The sequence below is a fragment of the Fulmarus glacialis genome, unplaced genomic scaffold (assembly GCF_000690835.1).
Source record: "Fulmarus glacialis isolate BGI_N327 unplaced genomic scaffold, ASM69083v1 scaffold10641, whole genome shotgun sequence".
Classification (NCBI taxonomy): Eukaryota; Metazoa; Chordata; class Aves; order Procellariiformes; family Procellariidae; genus Fulmarus; species Fulmarus glacialis.
This window is the reverse complement of record NW_009193420.1, coordinates 47459-67106: the sequence shown is the minus strand read 5'-3', so window position 1 is coordinate 67106 and position 19648 is coordinate 47459. Positions and strand designations below refer to the sequence as shown.

The 19648-nt window shown below is 49.6% G+C and overlaps 1 protein-coding gene across 1 annotated transcript in view; it reads left to right on the top strand.

The window, feature by feature from the left end:
- LOC104083813 (lymphoid enhancer-binding factor 1-like) overlaps positions 1 to 19648 on the top strand; it is a 68956-nt gene that overhangs the window by 21862 nt on the left and 27446 nt on the right. The window contains 1 exon segment of the mRNA XM_009587447.1: positions 17775 to 17907. Within this exon segment, the coding sequence (XP_009585742.1) occupies positions 17775 to 17907 (133 nt within the window).

Here is a 19648-nt window from a genome sequence, read left to right as displayed (position 1 = left end):
TTTCGGCAGCAGACCCCGCAGCTGGACTTCCCGGGGGTTCATGTCCTTTCCTGGCGAGGAAGGATGTGCCGGGGTCGGAGAACTCATGTGGTGCTCGCCGGTGGCCCCGCGCACCGCGTGCTCGCCCGGCTGCTGCAAAACAGGCGGCGTAGCAGCTGATTGCTGCCTCCTGATAATTAAGAGCTTCTTCCTCTGCCTGGCCACTGGGTTTTTTGTCCTTTCTCTCCCCTCCGAAAGCTGGTAGGAGCGTAGCTGCTTGGAGACCTCTACCCCCTGTTCAGGTGTGGCCGTGGTTGGCCAGCGTCCTCCGGAATTAAGAGGGACTGAGCTGTAAGCGTGGGCGAAGGTTGGTTTAACCTGCAACCTCAAGTAAATCCCTTTCAGACCACTTCCCCCATTCAAGTTAGGATTTGTTACCATTGCTGTTGCAGCCCGTTGTGCGTCTAGCTGTGGACTGGCACTCCCTCTAGACGGCAAGGAGGGGGTGAGAACATGAAGACTTGGGCAGCAGGGGAAGGCTCAGCGCCCAAGGTTTAGGCTTGTTGCATGGGAGCGAACTGTTTTGAGCTGTTGCTGTAGATGCTCACCCGCCCAGTTGTACTACAAGCAGCAGCTTTCCTTGGGCCAAGCAGGAGTTTGCACCCGCCAGCAGCCTGGGGGGGACCATCCCTCCCTGCTCCATGGCTGTTTGGGAAGGGCTGCTCTTTCTGGTAGCCATCAGGAAGGACTCTGTGGTTCCCTAACGAGTGTCTGGGTGCAAGATAATGACGGGAGCCCCATGCTTAGCGCCTCTGGGTATGTGATCTGCAAAATATACTTGTAGTTGCACATGCTGGCAGTACCGTCCTGCATGTGGCCCGTGCCCGGGGGAGGCAGGAGGGAGAAAGGTGCTGCTATTTTTGTTCCAGCGGTGATTTATGATGGTTGTTTCGTTGCCTAGATAGCTTACGGTGGGTGGCATTCACATCAGAAGCTACCCCACACCCGAAAAATAGAAAACAAACAAAAGCTAAGATAAGCAGTACTTTAAGGAAGATCAAAAACTCGTCTGTATGTTTCTTCTTCTTGGGGGAACCTACAGTCCTACTGACAGATCAAATGCAGGTTTATGTACGTATACACAGGGCTCTCTGTGGGCCCTGTTGTTGCCCTCTAAAAGTAGCAAATGAGCAGTATTACCGAGAGGATGTGACAGGTTTGGTATGAATCGCCCCATCAACACACAAAAAAAGTATTCTCTGAAAAGGTTATTTTTGTCCCGATGTAGATGGTCAAACGTTGCCTCACAGTGTTGCTGGGACAGTGCAGTATACGGTGGGAGACTGTAAAATGGCTGCTTTTCAGGTGGTAATTGCACAAAATACACATCTTGTTACTTTATGTCCCTAACAAACTTGCAGCGGCGCGCGTCATTGCTTTCTAAGCCTGCTTGATTCTCATTTCAGCTTGGCTTTACTGGAGCAGCCCTGGCTTGTGCTCAATGTACCACGTACCTATCTGTGTATTTCCAACCCTGTTACCCCAGATGGGTCGAAACCAGGTGGCTGAATGAAAAATGTAACATTGTTGAGCTGCATTTTCTTACTGAAGGTTTACGTGCATCTTCATTTCACTTGCATAACTCACATGCACAGGGGCTACTCTCTGCTGCTATTGCTATGCAAGAAGTCAGCCTCTAAACTTAGCTCTGATCCGAGCCACCTTCCCCCGAAGATGCATAGCACTTCTTCTCACCGTCATTGCTGACAGGTGGGTTTTATTCAATTCACATCAAAGATCTTCTTTCAGCTCTTCAGTGCCTGTGTTTCTTTGGGTTTTACCCTCCACGTCCCTCGCGTGGTGGCCCTTCTGCTGCAGCGGTGCAGGCAGCGGGGCCGGTGGGTGCCTGGCACACGTGGCTGCGGGAGCTGCCACTGGTGTTTCGGAGGGCACAGAGCTGACTCTCCTCCGATCTAAGCAAAATCCTGTGCCAGCTGGGTAATGGGGAGAGATTAATGACTGCCTTGGAAGCCAGTTTTCCAGCATACTGGCTGGAGGGCAAGCATCATGATAGTTGTAGCAGCTGGTTTGGAGAGGAGGGAAATGAGGGGAAGATAAAATTGCACGCCCAGAATGCCAGGGTAGCCTGTGTCCATGCTTTGATGTCTTCTCCCTCCACACCCTCCTGTGGGTTAAAAATGAAACTAGACTGCATTTATAATGGGTGTGTGAATATCTGTATTTAGCTCCAGCAAGCAAGCTCCTGGACTGGATCCTCATATGTGGAGAGATACAGTTCAGCCAAATGCAGGAATGGGTATTTTCTGAGCCCTCATTGTGGGGACAGATGGACACACATGTCGTCTCATCGATTCAGGCATCGCCGCCTAACACATTCTGACACACATGTGCATGCTGGGTTATGAAAGGGGATGAAGGGAGATTAAACGTCCTTTTATTCCTCCTTAATGGTCCTGAAGGGTGTAGGTCAGAGTGCGGGCTCCCCCTGCCCCCCATCGCCACCGCTTTGGGGTTAGGGCTGTTCAGGTCTGCGGCGAGGACATGGGCACTGTGCAATAAGGAAATGTAGCTGCGGACCAGCCTCGAAAACTGTAAAATTGATTTGCGCAACCGGAGAAGCGGAGGTGAGCATCCTCCCCACGATGCCCGTCCGAGGGGGCAGGAGCCGTCCTCGCACCCTCAGGAAGGCCAGGGCGAAAGACAGGGTTCCTCCAAAGTGGCAGGCGGGGTGCGCGCGTGAAGGCAGGTAGCTTGGAGGAATTCAGTCTCCCTCCTGTTACTGTGCAACACTTCTGCATCCACTTTTGCACAGCGCGCTTTAATCAGCAGCCCTCCCCCCTTGGCCCCCAGGCCTCGAAATTCCACAAAACCCAATTAACAGAGATGAGAGAGCTCTAGCATGTATACATATGAAATTTCAGAAGGCTGAAAAAGAGACTCTTAATACCATAAAGCCTGCCCTAAAGTAAAATTTGCATCTGAAATCTACATAGTTAACCCCCGTGAGGAAGACAGCATAGCTGAGCACAACTTCTTTCCCCCCAGAGGGGTAACTTATCCAGGTCTGCTCGGTTTGGCATCAGCCTGCTTGCAGCTGAGGAGTGCTGCAGAGCGAGCCCGCGCCTCCTGTACAACCTGCAGAGAGCACCGAGGAATTGTAGCTCCAACTTTAGCAACCGTACTGCTGCAGCCCGAACAAAACAAAACAACCCCAGCCTGAGAAGATCATGCAGACTTCTCTAGGTTGGCGACCAAAAGCAGGCTGGGTGGATGTGGTGCTTGCGTAGACTCATTAAAGGAAGTATTCAAGACTGATCTAATTATCACTTACAGATTCAGCACGTTCAACCCAGGGCTCCAGGTGTTTCACGCTTTACTAACCTAGTACTACATTGGCTTGTTTAAATTGCCCATCGTGAACTGTGCTGAGAAAGACACCCCCCTTTTAAAATAATTACAAACAAACAAAAACCCCTCAGCAAATCCAGTCCTTTCTGTACGGGTTCGGTGTTCAGAGGGGAATGGGGAATAAAGCTTTATTCCCCTTCTGTGCTTTTATCTATCTCTTTTGCTATCTTGTTTGTGTAAGATACAAATTTTCTCCTCCTATTATCCTACTTACAGCTTAATTGTGTACTAATTGGAGACCGTACTTCTGTTGCTCTGCTCTTTTCTGAGTCTCTGTACGAGCATCTTCCGTAAGAGCGATACGCAAGTACCCTCTTCAACTAAGAGAAATTAAACGAGAGCTGAAAACTCTCACCTGAATGCTTTACGTGATTCCCCTAGTTGACAGCAATGGGTTTGGCTTTAAAGTGGCTGCTATCTGGGGAGGGTGGTGGTGGTGGGGACTGGGCAGTGTGCTGGCAACACAGGTAAGTATTCCCCTGCAAAAAACACGAGGCCTCAAAGCGGCTTTTTTTATTACCTCCGGATTCTGCAAAGGGCTGGTTATCTCACGCTGCGAGCCAGCATGATCAAAGCCCCGGGAAAGGTCAGGCATTCCTCCAGGAGTGACACTCGGCTGCCGGCAGCACTCCTCCAGCCCACAGCTCCCACAGCCCAGGCTGCAGCACTGCACTGAAATCCTTTATCTCGTTAACGAGTGAACCTACAGATTAGCCAGCCTGGCATTAGCTTGTTGTTGAGAGTATGTAACACCTGGCCCGGGTTTTCTGAAGAGGAAAGGTGTTTTTTTAAAAGAAAAATAATTTTGTGGGGGAGGCAGCATTTCCTTCCTCTTAGTGTGAGAGAGCTCGATGCTGAGAAAAGCTGTGCTCTCTCTGTGCTACACCGAAGGAGCTGCTTTCCTAATGTTCTCAGCTCCTAGTTTTGTGCAAGTGATACAAATGGTGAGTTCCAAAAAATTTGGGCATATGAGAAATTATCCACAGTATCTTCCTGCGAGAGGGTATTGTTTTCTCACTGTTTTGATTAGACTGGCATTTAATTACTCATTTTGAGCTGGTTATCCTCCACGAGCAGCTTGTGTGTGGACAGGGAGGTTTGGGGAGGGCGAGCGGAAGGAAGAGATGTTCGAGATGAGCAAATCCCATCTCTGCTTCCGCACATTAGATGCCATATTTTTGCATCTGTGCTAGTTCGGTGGCGTGAGGGGATGCACCCCTCGAGTTGGGGTGACATGGGTTCCCTCCAGTGGTTCACGGTCCCGTCTCTGGCTGTGGCTGGGGGCTGACTGTCCTGAGCCCGGTTGGTTAGCGTGGTGTTTTTGCCAGCTTTGCCTTCAGGTACAGGCGCTGAAACTACATGAAAGGTAGGGGGGACTACTTCTGCCTGTGTTTCACGGTGTGGTAGCGTCTTGGCTGTGACCCAGCAACTGTGAGATGGTGGAAGCATGTTAACGACCTGAAATTTGGGGTAATTTTTATTTTTAAATGAGGTTAAGGTATCCTTATCCTAGGTATAGGATAGGAGTAAGAGAGACCTATACATGCTTCCTCTCCAGCAGCATGCAATATTACACAGCAAGGGCACTTACTGCCATGAAAGGGGAAAATTAGGTTGGGTTTTTTTTTTTCAGAACAGAGCACTTGATTCCTTGTTTAAAGGTCTGAAATAGATGCCCCTGAATCTATCTCCTAGCTTGTTTCTTGAATAAAGGGGCAGTAAAAATTTACCTCATCCGCAAATAAATGTGGCAAACTGTGCAACCAGCTGTGGACAAGTGGCCTCTCGAGGCAACTGAAGGTGTGTCTGTAGGTAGCATCCGCCGGGCCTGCAGCCGGAGCGCCCGTCTCTGCCGCCCAACCTCCAGATGATCCTCAGATCCCAGAGCGTCAAGCTAAAAAGCGTGCTCCCTCTGCAGGGGGGAGGGGAGGGTCTGGTCCTGACCTCCGAAATACCATGCTGGGAATGGGGAGAGAGCCTGCCAGTTCTGCTGGGAACAGGGGAAAGAAAGAAGGAGGGGGAAGAAAAAAAAAATTTTAAAAATTAAAATTTGCTCCGGTAAGTGGTTGCAGACCTCGACCACGTTCCTGGCTGACGGCGGCAGCTGGAGGGGTTGCTGGGTGGGAATGGCGCTGGCTGAGTTTGCCCAGCCCACCCCAGGTGCTGCAGCTGTTTTGGGGTTTACTGCCCCACGGCAGCGTGCGTGCAATGGGCAGGTCTCGTGTAGATACCTCGTGTGCCCACCCCAAAAAAGAAAGCAGTTAGCGTTGCGTTTGGGCATCTCTGGTGCTCCCGACCATTCGCACTGTCGGCAGTGGAGCGGGGAGAGGGGGTGAATGCTTCCCCAAGCTCTCCTGGCATGAGCTAATTTTTTGCTTGATAAATTGTTTAGCAGTGTTTTGCAGAGTCTAACGTAGCTGTATTTCTCCCAAGCGCAGCCTTTATTGCAATGAAAAGTACTGAGGAGGGATGCGGTTATGATAAGAAATTGTCCACCTCTTCCACCACCACGCTTCAGGGGGGGAGTTAATTGCACAGGGGAGCGCTAATTGCATGAAAAATCACACTGTTGGTAATGAAGGGGTGATGGTAAACTTTGGAAGTGCCTCTTTAATGAAATCGAGCATAACTCTCGTATAATGTTTGTTGAGTTTAGTAGGATTGAAATATAATTGCGGGGCGACCCGTTGCTACTAGCAGGGCTCTGTGTGCAGCCGTAAGCCCATCTGGAAGGGTGATTTACTGGAGGCTTGGGCAATCTGGCAATTTAGGCTCTTTTTTACAATGTTTAGACTTCTACCCATGTTATAAAGTGCAGCCCAGGGTTTTTATGAGGATGTAGGTGCCTGCTGCACAAAACTTAGGTTGTGGGCTGGGTGTGGTTTTTTTCCTTTTAAGAGCGATTTTTAAATTTTAAAGGGCAGCTCTTGAATTAAAAAAAAAAAAAAAAAAAAAATCAAGTCTAGCAGCAGGCAGAAATATCCTACGCAGGATTTAAAAGGCATCACGTGTGTTGTGCATACCAGCAACCTTTTTTTAAGCCCTGTGGCCAACTGAGGGAAGGAGCAGTAACAGACCAAATCGAGTGGGGTGAGAAGGGGGAGCAGGTGAGCCCCACATTTCTCCCCATCTGCCCCCATCTCACGGGCTGCCCAAGCTGGGGCCACGCCAGCCAGTGGAGAGCCTTCGAGTCAGTGCCCAGGATGGCCGTGTGCCTGCATGGGCAAGGCCTGAAAACTGGGGGAAATGCCTGTTTCTGGGGAGCCCAAGGGTGCTGTGCGGCGCAGTAAAGGAGCCGAGCGGGGCTGGGGGGGGTCCAGGCAGTTTCCCGGGGGCGAGCGCAGGGTGGTGGGGCAGAGGTGAGGATGAGTGGTGAATGGGGCTGGAGCAAAGCTGGAGGAGAGCCAATGCCACCAACACTGGGAAAGATGCATTTTGGGTCCCGAGGACTCCCTGGGTCACGAGGGTGCGTTTCAGCAGGGATGGGCAGCTCTCAGAGGCTGATCTAGCCCCAAAGCCGGTGTAGGAGCATCCCTCCAGGGCTCCTTTGTTGGCTCCTCTGCAGCTGGAGGCAAGGCTTGCCGTGGGGTTGCAGTGTCGGCTTTTCGGGGAGGGGGAAAAAAATCTTTCCTAAGCTGCCCTGCGAGACAGCAGGCATGAAGATGGGGTGCTCCATCTTTTCTGGGTACCCCTTTTCCCTTCCTTTTTCCATTTCTCCTGCAAACAGGCTGGCAGCTTGCACGGGCCCGTAATTAGAGTACTCCCCTGACCTGAGTCGTCTCCCACCCACAGCCCATGGCTGGGAAGCGTCAGTCCCTTTTACATTATGCATTGGTAGCTCAGCATCCAGCGGTGTTTTGCGGAAGGTTTATTGGTCCTGCTTATGCCAAGAGTCAGCATCAACAGTTCGGGCCAAAATAGCGTTTGCAGCCCTGCTCCTTTGAGCCCGTGCCTAGTTCGAGTCATTCTTTGCTCGTCCTTAGCTGTGTGCTGTGATTTTTATATTTTTAGCTACACGTAAATGTAATTTTAGGGCATGTTTTTGTGTCTCATTGATGTGACGAACCCTCGTGGGACTGATCTATGAAATTAAGTTAGTAGCTTTTCAACACTTTTGTTTGTACTGAAATCATCTTGCACAATGTGGTAGAGAAATAATTCCTGTTGTGACCTTCTACTGATGGTTCAAATAACCTGTCTAAGAGACATCCTGTTTCTGGAGGGCCCTATTGCTTTAATTCCTATTAAAATTGGGTTTGCCTTCTGTGGAACAGTGCTGCAGAAATTAAGTACTTGCAAATGCGTTTTACCTCCAGATAAATGTTGCAGTTTGCGTTTTCAATCCTCGTGAAGCTTTAGCAGACTGCTACTTTTGGCCTAATCATTTGTATTTTTTTAGGGATTTTTTTTTTTTTTTTCCCTCCCCATTTTGAGAGCTAACAGCTAGTGTTTAAGTTTAAAAATGAATATTTTATTTTAAGCCTTTGGACCATCTTGCCCACATCCAATGATGGATGTCTAATGAGATGACTTTTTACCTCCACTAAATGGTTATATTGTTTGCACTGATGTATGCTAAGACTTGATGCATTAAATCTTTGGTCGTTAGCAGATGCCATTAGCAGAAAAGTCCAAATCACTTAGAGCTGGGACTTAAGACTTTTCATTAAAACCTGAATTTGCATGTTATTGGATAAATCTGTTAATACGGTTTAGCTGGACTTGGGGAAGTTTAGTGAAAACTTTTTCCAGGGCGTACGCAGGGTCAGCGCTGCCTGGGAGCCTCGAATTTGGAGAAACTGGCCCCTCTGGGGCTTCCTTTCTACCCCATCATATGCCAAGCGACCCCTGCGTCGATCCCACCCGGCCCTGCCTGACCCCGCTGTCCCTGATGCCATGCATGCAGCCCCGGCTGTCAGCGTTGGGCTTCAAGCTGGGCATGGGTCTGCTCCAATTCTGCCGGGAAATCCCTGTGAAGCGGCTAAAATCCCAGTGGTGGGGGCTGCTCCAGGCAAAGCGTGGGCAGCCCTTCCCACCACTTCGGGGCCAGAGGGGGTTGGCCTCGGCGGTGACTTCCCTGCGGGAGCCTTTCAGCAGCGATGGTGTGGCAGGGAGCGGGGCTTGCCAGGAGCAAGGACCAGCCGAGGAGTCATCAATGTAGTCAAATTCATCACTCCTTCTTCACATCCGTTTTTATCTCCCTCCTCCCCTCATTTTTTAGAAGGCGGATGAGGCAGGAGCACTTCCAAAAACGTCAGTCACATTGGGTAGCGTGGCCAGCACAGCTTCATCTCTGTTTTGCTAGAAGTGAGCAGTTGCTGCCTGGTCAACCTCCAAGTTGCAAATTCAGCCATGGTGAACAGAGGTTTTGGACATGTAAAGGTGTGTCAGGTGCTTGCACAGGCATCTGAGCCTTTGTCCTTCTCTTCTATGAGACAGAGCTCAAATGTCTTCCCGATGCATGTCATGCTTTCGCATTTTCTTAATCAAGAACATTTCTATTCAGTGCATCTTAAAAATTGCTTCTCAAAGAGAAGTTGACCTGTTTCTCAGTCTTCTGGGCCTCTGATGGTCTTTGTTATGGCTCGTGGTGTTGAATAGGCTGTAACATAGACTTAATGTAAACACGTTTAGTGGAGGTCTTATTTCAAGCACTTTTGATCCATTGCCTCTGCGATGCTGAAAGGCATCTTCCTGTCACCAGGGTGCAGGAGGGGACTTTTTCTCGGTTTCCCCCAGGAGCCTCGGTCCGTATCCTGTGGGACATGAGGAGGCCAATGAGGAAAAGTCATCCCATCCTGTGACGCACGTTGTCTGCCAGAACAGGAACGCCAGGCTTCAGAGGCTGCTGTCAGACCGCCTGCTTTCACGCAGCACTTGTATGTTTATGTAGTAGATGGCGTTTCACTTGCCCGAGCGGTTTCCATGCTTGATTTAAGTGGGTGCTTGAGGGTGCAGAGGAGTCCCTGGTTTGAATATCGGACTGAAGCGCATCCCTTTGCCCGGGAGAGGCACGTTAGCTTGCGGGTCTGAGTACCCCGGAGAAGATGCCGAAGCTGTTGTGAGCAGGGATGCTGATAACCTCGAGGCAAGCAAACCAAGCTCATGTCTTTGTCTTAACTCAGCAGATGGCTCTGGTGACAAAAACCAGAGCAGCGTTGTCCCCAGGGAAGAGATGAAGACGGCACAAGAGGTGACACCGGGATGGGCTCCAGCATCCTTACCCCCGCCAAAAACCCCTGGGGCTCCCTGGCACATAATGCCCCTGCCGACCCCCCCTCCCCTGGCAAGCGGCCAGGCTGCGGGCACCGGTTCCTCTGATGTCCCGCTTCCTCTGCTGGTGAAGGGCAGCGGTCCTTATTCTCAAAGCAATTAATAAGCCAGACCCCTGCAACTCAGAGGCTCGAGCTTGGGCTTGTTAAAACATTGCAGTACCTGTGTTCCCCTGGGCCAATAGAAAGGGCACTGGGCAGGTTGGGAAACGACAGGGGGGAAAATGCCTTTTTAGCTGATGGGACTGGCTTGTGTGTGACAAGGATGCACGAGGCAGGAGGAGGGATGCTGTGCAGGGTAAAGGCTGGGGAGCTGTGGCCCATGGGACACGTTGCCTTCCGGAGAGTTAAGTATTTCCAGCCCTGGCGGTCCCATTTACCAGGTTTTGGGACTGCTTAGTGACCCCTGGGGTCGAGTGTGATTTGATGCTGCAGGTTGCCGTTTGTTGGGTGCGAGCTCCTTGGTGCACATATTTACATCAGGAAAAAGATGAACTGTTCAGGATGGGCAAAGTTAAAAGGACCATCATGTGGGAACCGGAGCTTAAAAAGAGCATTGGCTGGCAAATTGCAGAATGTTTGCTGGCAATTAACGGCCGTTGGAGAGGACCCGGTGCTGAGTTTGGAGAGCGAAATAAAACGCCGCAAAATATTTTATCAGGGAAATCTTCCCTGCAAGCATGTGGCTTTGCTGGCGATTTAATGCCCTATCAGTCATTAGTACATATTTCTAAAACTAATGGGCTGTGCAGCACTAAGTGTAATCTGTGTATATGTGAACTTGCAGTATGTAAATAGAAATGGGCTTGTCCTCCCCCGATCGGAGCCTTGCAAGACCTGCCTGGCTCCCCGCGTGGTTCACCAGCACTCCAGGTCTCCCGACAGCCTTCCTGAGCAGGCGAGAACAAACAAATTAAGAAGTCACGGGAGAGAAGAAAACGGAGATAGCAGGGGATTTCTAATCAAGCTATTCTAATACTGGGTGTGCTTTAATCACTTACTTAATGGCAGTGCTTAATGAACACTTGAAATAAAGCATGTTTCTGTCAGAGATTCAACACCCATGTTTTTAAAGCTGTCTTGAGGGAGCTCAAATGTTTATTACAACTTTTCAGCAAAAACCCGTCACAGTTGTGCTATATTAATTTCCAAGATTGAAGGGGGCGGGGGGAAAGTTGGAGAAAGACAAGAATGTAGACAAGCCATTCGCACAGTGGTTTCTCACTAACGTCGCAATTAACCTGAATCTGGGTACTGATTGTAATCCATCTAGATAGATGCTTATCCCAGGCTTTATCAAATCGCATTTACTCTTTTCTTTGCAATGCTCCCCTGGCTGTTGTACTGAAGTTTTTATTGCGCGCCGACCCTTCGGGATTCAGGCAGAGCGGTTTGCTCCGACTCCTCTTGCCTCTCCTCGCTGCCTGTGTTTCCAGCTGTGACACCCCCTTTGCTTCGGGTGCTGATCTTTGTGCCTGCAGACCATGGCACAGCACCGTCAGCTGTGAAGCTGCCTTTCCCATGCCCCAAAAAGGAAGGCGGTCTGGGCAGCTGGAAAAGGGGCACAAACTTTTCCTGCTCCCGAATAACCACGGGAAGCTCTAGCAAGGATCCTGGGTGCCTCCTTTGCCCGCTGATGCACTGGAAGCTTCTTCTTTCCATCTCCCAGGGGTCTCCTGGGCTGCTGCGGCTCTGTGGTCGCCTGATGCAACATGTCCTGGGGAGCAGGGGAAGCCTTCAATGACTGACTTAAAGTAACTGTCTTGTTCTTCCCTTCCCTGGCTCCTAGCACTAAATACAGTTTAATTACCCAGCAAAGCGCTGAAGTACAGGACGTGCGGAAAAGGGGGACCAGGAGGATTTTTTTCTGACCTCAGCTATCTATCAGTTTGCCCCCTGAAACGTGCAATTTTAATTCTAGTTTTGCTCTGACTAAGTGTTAGCAGCTGTAAAGGTGTAAAGCTTCACATCGAAGTGGAGGCAGTGTTTCATTTTGCCTCCTTACCGCGGCAAGTCCCTGGGGTGTCACCCCTGCTGTTTGTAAACATGGAAGGTCAGTGAGATAAATGGCCTCCCATTGCCATGTTGTGAAGCAGGGTAAAAAGACTATGCCTTTTTTATTTGGCTTTCATAAATCACAATATTCCTAAGCCCCCGTTTCCTGTGAGCAGGATGCTCCTGTGGGCATGCTTTCCCCTCCCTGCTCCTTTTAGCTTCAGGTGAGGCTGAAAGTCAGGTTACAAATCCACACCCCCCATCTGCTGTGTAGTTTTCCCGATTGCACTGTCTAACGATTGGAGGAGGTTTTGAAAATTAAGCATAAAATGATCTCTGCTGTCAAGAGCCTAGAAGGAGGTTGGCTTTGGACATAAAACTATTTGCTTTAAATAAATGGGGACGGGGGGAGTAACCTGAACTCTCTCTATATCAGGCTTGGTATATCTCTGCAAAGTTGTCTATGGAAAGGGATTGTACAATAACTCCCAGGGAGGTGGCAAATTGTAATTGCAATTGTTGCTGGTGTTGATTAGCTTGTTTCATCTATTGGTAACTAGTTCTGGCCAAAACACCTTACTGTTACCTTCTCTCCTTCCACCTCTGGTCCTCCTGTGCTACAGTTTGTCCATGATGAACCAGGACATGGGCCTGGTTTTGACATGGCTCCAAAAGTACGTTCTTCTTAGTTTTGCATTTTATTGCAACAGCTGGTCGGCAGAGTTAGTTTAGCCATAAAATGCTCTCTCTGTTTTGAGAGGACAACTGAAACTGCCGTCTTCTGGGTTTGCTAAAACCTTCTGCCTGAGGATGATTTCAGGGCTCTAGAAACGAGAAGTTAAATAGGCTAAAAAATGGACAGATTTTTGCTGTCTTTTCAGGTCAAGGTATCCTCAAATCTTCCAACAAGTCATTGGTCCTTTTATTTTGCTGTACTGCTGTAGCAGTAGTGGAAGGGTTTGGGGTTGGTTTTTTTTGGAGGAGCTGTCTGTTGTTGTGTTTTCCCCTCTGAATTTAACATTTACTGTCAAAAACTTGAAGCCATGTTTCTTTGAAATGACCCTCCCTTTCAGAAACAAAAGGGAATGTATGCATTTCTCCGTAAGTTTTTATTTGGGTTTTTTTATTGGCTTATTTTAGTCTGAATTGGGAAGACCATCTGCTAGTGCCTGTACCCAACACACAACTTGCTGACAGGAGAGGAAAAGTTGGCAGCCTGGGGCCTTTTTTGGATTTTTAGAAGCAGCTTCATCTTTAAAGAAAAGGAAAAACAAAACAAAAAAACCAACCCAGCATCTCTTTAGGTGCTGACCCAGGGACGCTTGGGTCTTGTGTGCATGGGCTCACTTGCTCGCGGTTCCCTGCGAACCTCCTCGCTCGTCTGCGACCTCCTTTGTAGATGTGCATCCTTTGAAAGGTTGTTAATTTAATATCTTTCTCTGTGCAGCAGCTGGAACAAATGGTCTCCCCAGCTCCAGCGGGAGCTCCCAGCCGCCCGCCTCACCCGGCGCTGACCTACAGGCATTTTTGCTGTGGCCATCTCGGGCTTTTTATGGTTTTTGCACACTTGTTGCATATAGGATACCTTACAGGTGTGGGCCTTTGCTGAAGCGTTAGCTCGTTGTTTGGGGAGGGCAAACCGTAATGCCTACTGCTGGGCCAGGGTCCTTTCCCCTGCGAGCTTTTACCCTTTGCCCACTAACGTTTCATTGGGGATTTTGGTTTTTTTCAGGTCGGTCATAAAACTGAATAGCAGCTTCATCCATGCACTAACTGGTCAAATAATTCAGCTCCTGCTGTTTCCAATAGATGTATTTTCTGCCAGCCCTGCCTGTTTGCCCTGTTGGTGTCCCTTCAGGGGACCGTCCTCTGCCTGCGCTTCTCACCTCAGCTTGAGCATGTGCTCGGGAGAAATAAAAGATATGGGCTGTGAAGGCCAAGCTGATGAGCAAATGTCCAAGCAGCAGAAGTGCCCCAGGGAGGGCCGGGGAGAGTTCCTTTGGGTGCAAGGCCAATTCCCAAAGGATGCTGCCACAGGCTCTGCTGCAAGACTGTGCTGTGGGAACGGAGCTCTGATGGGCCAGTGGCCTCCGAGAAGGGGGCCACCAAAGTTTAGCCGCTCAGGAGCAAGTATCCCTTTGAACTGGGTCCCGTGGGGCACAGCTGGGTGTCCCCAGGCCAACAGGCATGGGTGATCCCTTCGCCGTTAACCTTTAATGTTCATAAGGGGTTATGACACCCGTGTGACAAGGTGCCTTAAAGCCTTACACCTTTGTAAGCCACAGGTCCTCATTTTTAGCTTTTTTTTTTTTTTTTCCCCAAATTGCAGCTCTTGAGCTAGGCTGTACGTTCAATTTCCTTTACTTTCCAGGGTGTGTGAAGAAGCTTAGGCCCAGAGTTTAATGAAGGTGACGAAACTGATGTGGTGTGGAAGTACACTACATACGCTGCATCGGAGCCATGTTAGGAACTGTTTCAATGAACGTCCAACTTCTTCAGATTGTCTTAGAAATGAGAATTGCATTCTCATCTGCTTTATTGTTTTTCTAGAAGCTGCTTAGGTACCAACTTGCACTAAAATATTACATTTTGGTGGGTGGATGAAGTATAATTTCTGTACTGAAATATTGAAGAACCTCATGTAGGACAATGGGTAATAATGTAATTGTCTCATCAAAGGCTTGTGGACTGATCGGGTTTTGCAGGAGAAGATTTTTAAGGTTGCATTGAGGAGAAAATGTCCTCCGCGAACCGTGCCTGTATTAGATGTAAACGTCACCAGTGAGCCGGGGAGAGCCGTGGTGGTTGCTAGCTTGGTTAGCGGGGGCTGAGCAAAGCTTGGGGAACCGAGTTCCCCCTGCACAGAGATCACGTTGACCCAGATCGGCAGTCCCTCGGGCTGTCTCAATCGCTCAAGTGTCTCTGCAGCTGTATGCATTGTCTTCAGAGAATTTGGGGAGATGAACGTAGTAGGGATGGCATGTTTGTGGGAGGAGGAGGAAGCCTATGGGTGAAGTCACTGGGCTGCAGTAGGAGGAGTCTAATCAGCTCTGTCTTGTACCTCAGCGTGAGGTAGGATTTTGGCTATGTCCCTCAGCCCTGAAAAGCCTTTGGGGCAGTAATGCCCACTGCGAGCAGTAGTGGTGGAAGTGGCTTCGTCATCATCCCCAATCCAGATGTCCCAGAGAGTGAAGGGTGCAGGCCAGCATCTGTGGGACTAGCTGGGGCGCGTGGGGCCAGTATGCTCCTCGCCCAGCCCAGGGCAGGCAGAGTTGAGAGGGTGGCAAGAGGGGCATCCGGATCTGCATATGAGATCTTGGTCTCCTGCCCTGAACCCTCTGTGGGAAGAGGGCCCAGATAACGCGTCTGGGTTGACTTGTAGGGCAGGTGCCATAGCAGAACTGATTTAGTCCATAGGGCTTTTGGAAAATATGTCATCAGGTCTTTCTCATCCTGGTTTCATTTTGCACGTATCACCCTGTGTTTTCTCCCCCAGTCAATCACTGTGGTCGTCTTGGTGGGACCACAGGGAACAGGGAGGCTCAGCCTGTGCCCACTGAGCCCCTGTCCGGTGGCGCGTCTGGGGGCCCAGCAGGATTTAGGTGGCCAGAGCTCCTTACATCCTCCCAAAGCAGTATGGGATGGGCAGGATGGAGAGCTTTTTATTATTGTTATTATTTATTATTACTATTTTTTTTTCCAGTTTCTGGCTCTGCAAGACCCCCAAATGCTCTTAATGGTGGTACGGCCCGTTTGTATGTTAATTTAAAGCCCGCTGACAAGCGGTTTGCTTTTCTCCTGACTTCTCACGGTTCCTTTGCCCATTGAAAGCCGCTGCTGTGGGCTTAGAGGATAAGGTGCTGAGAATTAGAAAATAAAATAAAATCTGCAGGATGCTGGATAGCGAGGGGGCACGGGGATTGGCTTGCTCAAAGTACAAATGGGTGATTTCTGAAAGCAAGTAACCCTGATACCAGGGGCATGCATGACAATTACATCCAGTATAATACAAAATGTTAATTACAAAATTTTGAGAAATTAATGCTGATTAGCAGCTGCGTGTGTGTGACCTAAATACATCTATTGCTTGATCTTTATTCATAATATACAGTTTATTGTTGATAAAGTAATTGCTGAATGGTGGGCTGGCCCACAAGTCTCGTAGCTAAAGACTGAGGCCTGATTTGTAAAGCATCTGAAATTTGTTGGCATCTGTTTTTTGTTGAATTTGTATAGACAGAGAAGATGAATAGCAGTGTGAGCTATCCCCTTTACAACTCAACTCATATATATTACTGAGAATTCATATTGCTTTTATTATTTGGTCACAAAAATGGACCTAATGCTTGTTGGCTTTAAAACACCTACTGGCGCTGCTTTCTCTCTCCGTCTTGCAAAATATAAGACAAGGCCGAAGCTTAAATTAAAATCCTCAGGTTCTTATCTCTTTCCCACAGGAAAGCAAATCTGTGTTGAAAACCGTAAAATTAAGAGGAGAGCAAGGATAGCATAATTTAGCAAAAATTCATGGCACCAGATTCTGAGCAATATGACTGGAGGGATAGGTCAGACATTAAGAAGATACTGCCTGCTAATGCAAGTTCCTTAAGGTGGTGCTCTGGAAACAAGGCAAGCAGAAAATGCTGCACTGGTTCCCATTTGCTCCCTTTCCTCTACTCCTACCGGCCTTAACAGTAAATTGAGTTGTCCATTTAATAACCCTTCTGCTTCTAGAAGTCTAGAGAAATCCTGGGTTTGTACTTGGAGCATTGTCCTAACGTCTGTTTGTGCCGGGATTTCAATAGTGAGCTCAAAGAAAATTAATTTCATTGGGCTTTTAAATTATTTTTTCTTTTCTTAATTACTAGTATTTTGACAGGCTGTCAGCATTTCTTTCTGAAGGACTATTGCTTTGTTTGCCTTTTTTTTTTCCTTTTTTTTTTTTTTTAATTTTAATAAAAACCTGTTTAGGGCATAATTATTTTTGCTAAGGGGCAGGGTACAGAGTGGCAGGGTACAAATGAATAGTGCCTGTTACATGCTGGCGTCATCCCTACGTCTCATCCCACCACAGGAAGAGCAACTTGTGTTTCAAGCAGCGTTAATACGGCAGCATTTTGTTGGGACGGACGAGTCCCGTTGTCTTGCAGCCTTGATCCAAGAGCGTAATTTTGGGCAGCGTCTCTCCGTCACGCTGAGTGCCCTCTTCCCTGCGCCTCTCTGGGAAGGGCTGATGGGAAATGTGCATCTTGGCCTGCGTGGACGTCGCTTTACGGCGCCCATTTTGGGACCCTCTCAGGCGTTCGTAGCACTGCTGACTTCTCCTTGGCATGACATGGCGAGAGGCCTCCCTGCCGTCCCCGGGCGGTCAGCAGGTCTCCTCCCTAACTGACCCCTCTGAGAGGCCACTGCCAACCCCTTATATATGAAATTAGGCTTTTACGTGTGGCTTTTCAGTTACCTGCTACCCAGACCAGGAGATTTTGAGTGGAGTTTGTAAAATTGCCAGGGGAAAAGCCCGCCGTACCCTCTGGCAAGGCCGGGGCTCATCGCTGCTGCGCCATGCCGCGGTTGGAGAGTGATGAAGAGGAGGAGTGAAGTCAGTGATGCTTGTGTTGCTCTTAAGGCTGGAGATGTGGCAAACCCGTACTTTGAACCTTTCTTTTTTTTTTTTAACGCTGATCCCGTAACCGAACGGTTTCTTCACCGCTGCTGTCGGCCTTGCTTTGCGCTGCTGCTGGCTCTGCCGTCCTTCGGTTGCAGCCCTTGGTGTGCGGAGCCTGCCTGCCCGGCATGGTGCTCCTCCTGCCCTGCGGCTCTCCGGCCGCCGCTTCCCCCAGCCCCATCCCTGTGTCTCCCAAAAACCTCTCCTCCTGCTCCCAGCCTGCTTCCTCAACGCCCGCATCCCTCCTCAGGCGCCTGTGGTTCGAGGATGCCGATTCTGGCAGCAAACCTGGTTGCTGTCAACCAGCCCTGATGTTGTCCCCCCTCCCTTCAGTAATACAAATAAGTAAAGATTGCATTTTGGAAGTGCTTTTGTTTTTTGTTGCAGAAGCCCCACCTCGCTAACACTATTTAATTTTTTTTCTTCTCTTGCAGTCAAACAAGGTGCCAGTGGTACAGCCTTCTCATGCGGTTCACCCCCTCACCCCTCTTATCACCTACAGCGATGAGCACTTTTCCCCGGGGTCGCACCCGTCTCACATCCCCTCCGACGTCAGCTCCAAACAAGGTGAGTAATCATCCTCACCTTCCCGAAAACAGGGGAAGAGTATTTCAGTAGTGGTGTTATTGAAACTTTTTCTTTCTTCCTTTTACCTGAAATTGTATTTTATGTCCTTGTATTCTGGCTTGAATTCTGGCGAATTATTCCAGACGTCAGTTGGCATGACTGAAGCGTAGCCCATAAAACACGGTTTCGAGCCTGCGCAGGTTAGGGCTTTGCAAACATGACATTTTTAACCTTCTGATGCCCACTGCCTTCTGCAGAAAGCATCATTTTAGATGCCAGAGTTGCAGGTGTCAGTTTTCTCTGCACCCCTAGGACTCCTTAAAACAAACAAAAAAGCCCCCCAGATCCTCATCTGGGAGGGTCAGACCAGCCCCGCTCCAGGTCAGTCTGTGGGCCCCCGGGAGAGCGCCGACAACCTCCGAGGTGCTGAGCCCAGCCTGCACCCAGAGCTCCCGCCCAGCGCCCCGGAGAACCCTCCCCAGGAAACCCCTGGGTGTGTTTGCTTGCATGGGGATGCAGGAGCTGGGGGGGATGTGGTGGTGGTTGGGGGAGTGCAAGGGGAGGACTGACCCCGGACGGTGCGGGTCTGAGCCAGGGTTTGGGTAAGCAGCCTGAGGAGGAGAAGCCTGCTCAGGAGAACTGGCAGCGAGGAGGGAAGGAGAGGGAGCAGAGGGCTTACAAAGGCGTTCGCTGTAGTCGGGATGTCAGTGCGTGGGTGTGAAGTCTGTCAGTGCTGGGCTGGGGCTGGAGGGTGCCTCTCCCTGCCTCTTTCTGCACACACGTGTCCCGCCACGTGGCGTGACGCCTAGTTGACAAGTTCATGAAGCTCTACTTTACTTGGGCACATGTCCACATGCGCAGTTGTTCCTTTTATCTGGAGAGGTGTCTAGTCACCATCGTTCAGGGTGAGAGACTTTTTTTAGTTCTGACTTTCCCTGAATATCTAGTTTTTATTTTGACCTTACTCCACAGATAATAACATGGGCTACATCCAGAAAATACCATGGCCTTGTGGCTCTATGTGGTTTTTGCTGTTTGCTGGTTAGTTGCTTGTTGGGTGTTTTTTTTGTTTGTTTTTTTTTTTTTTAAGGAAGCAGAAATACAAAAAGCCCTCTGCCTGGAAAGCCTGGCCTGTAAATACACGTATAATACCTTTTTCAGAGTTGGAAGAAGCAAATGAAGACCTCCTGTCCTCATTTGTCTTCTTCCTTTGCATCAGTGCCCAGGAGAAGGATATTTATGTTCGTTCCTTGAAATCCCACGGGTGCCACACGTGTTAGAGTATGGGATTTCCACCTCTTGCCGGAGCTGGGTGTGGTGGCTGGGGCACACCCTGCTGCTGCAGTTCATGAGTTCAAGAGGTTTTCACTTGCTGCGCGATGGGTTTGCCCTCCTGCACCCTAACTCTTTGCCTTTACCCCCAGTTTATTTTTGTACTCCCCTCCTGCAGACCCAAACTGAACATCTGGTTTGTTGTTTCTGCTGCCTGTCCTCCCTTCTGCCTCATCTCGCCCTCTCCCCTGTCCAGCTGCGGGGCATCCCACCGCTCGTGTCCCCGTCCCGGAGCACAAGCCCAGAGAGGGGCTCTGCCGGGGGCAGCCGGGGCATCTCTGGTGCAGAGCTTGTGCCCCCCCGGTGTTCCTGGATGAGCTCTTGATCCCTTTGCACAGTGTCTGGTGGAGATGGGGATGGATAACGCAGGCTGGGGACTTTTCGGTTTAGCTGTGGGCGGTTCACTTGT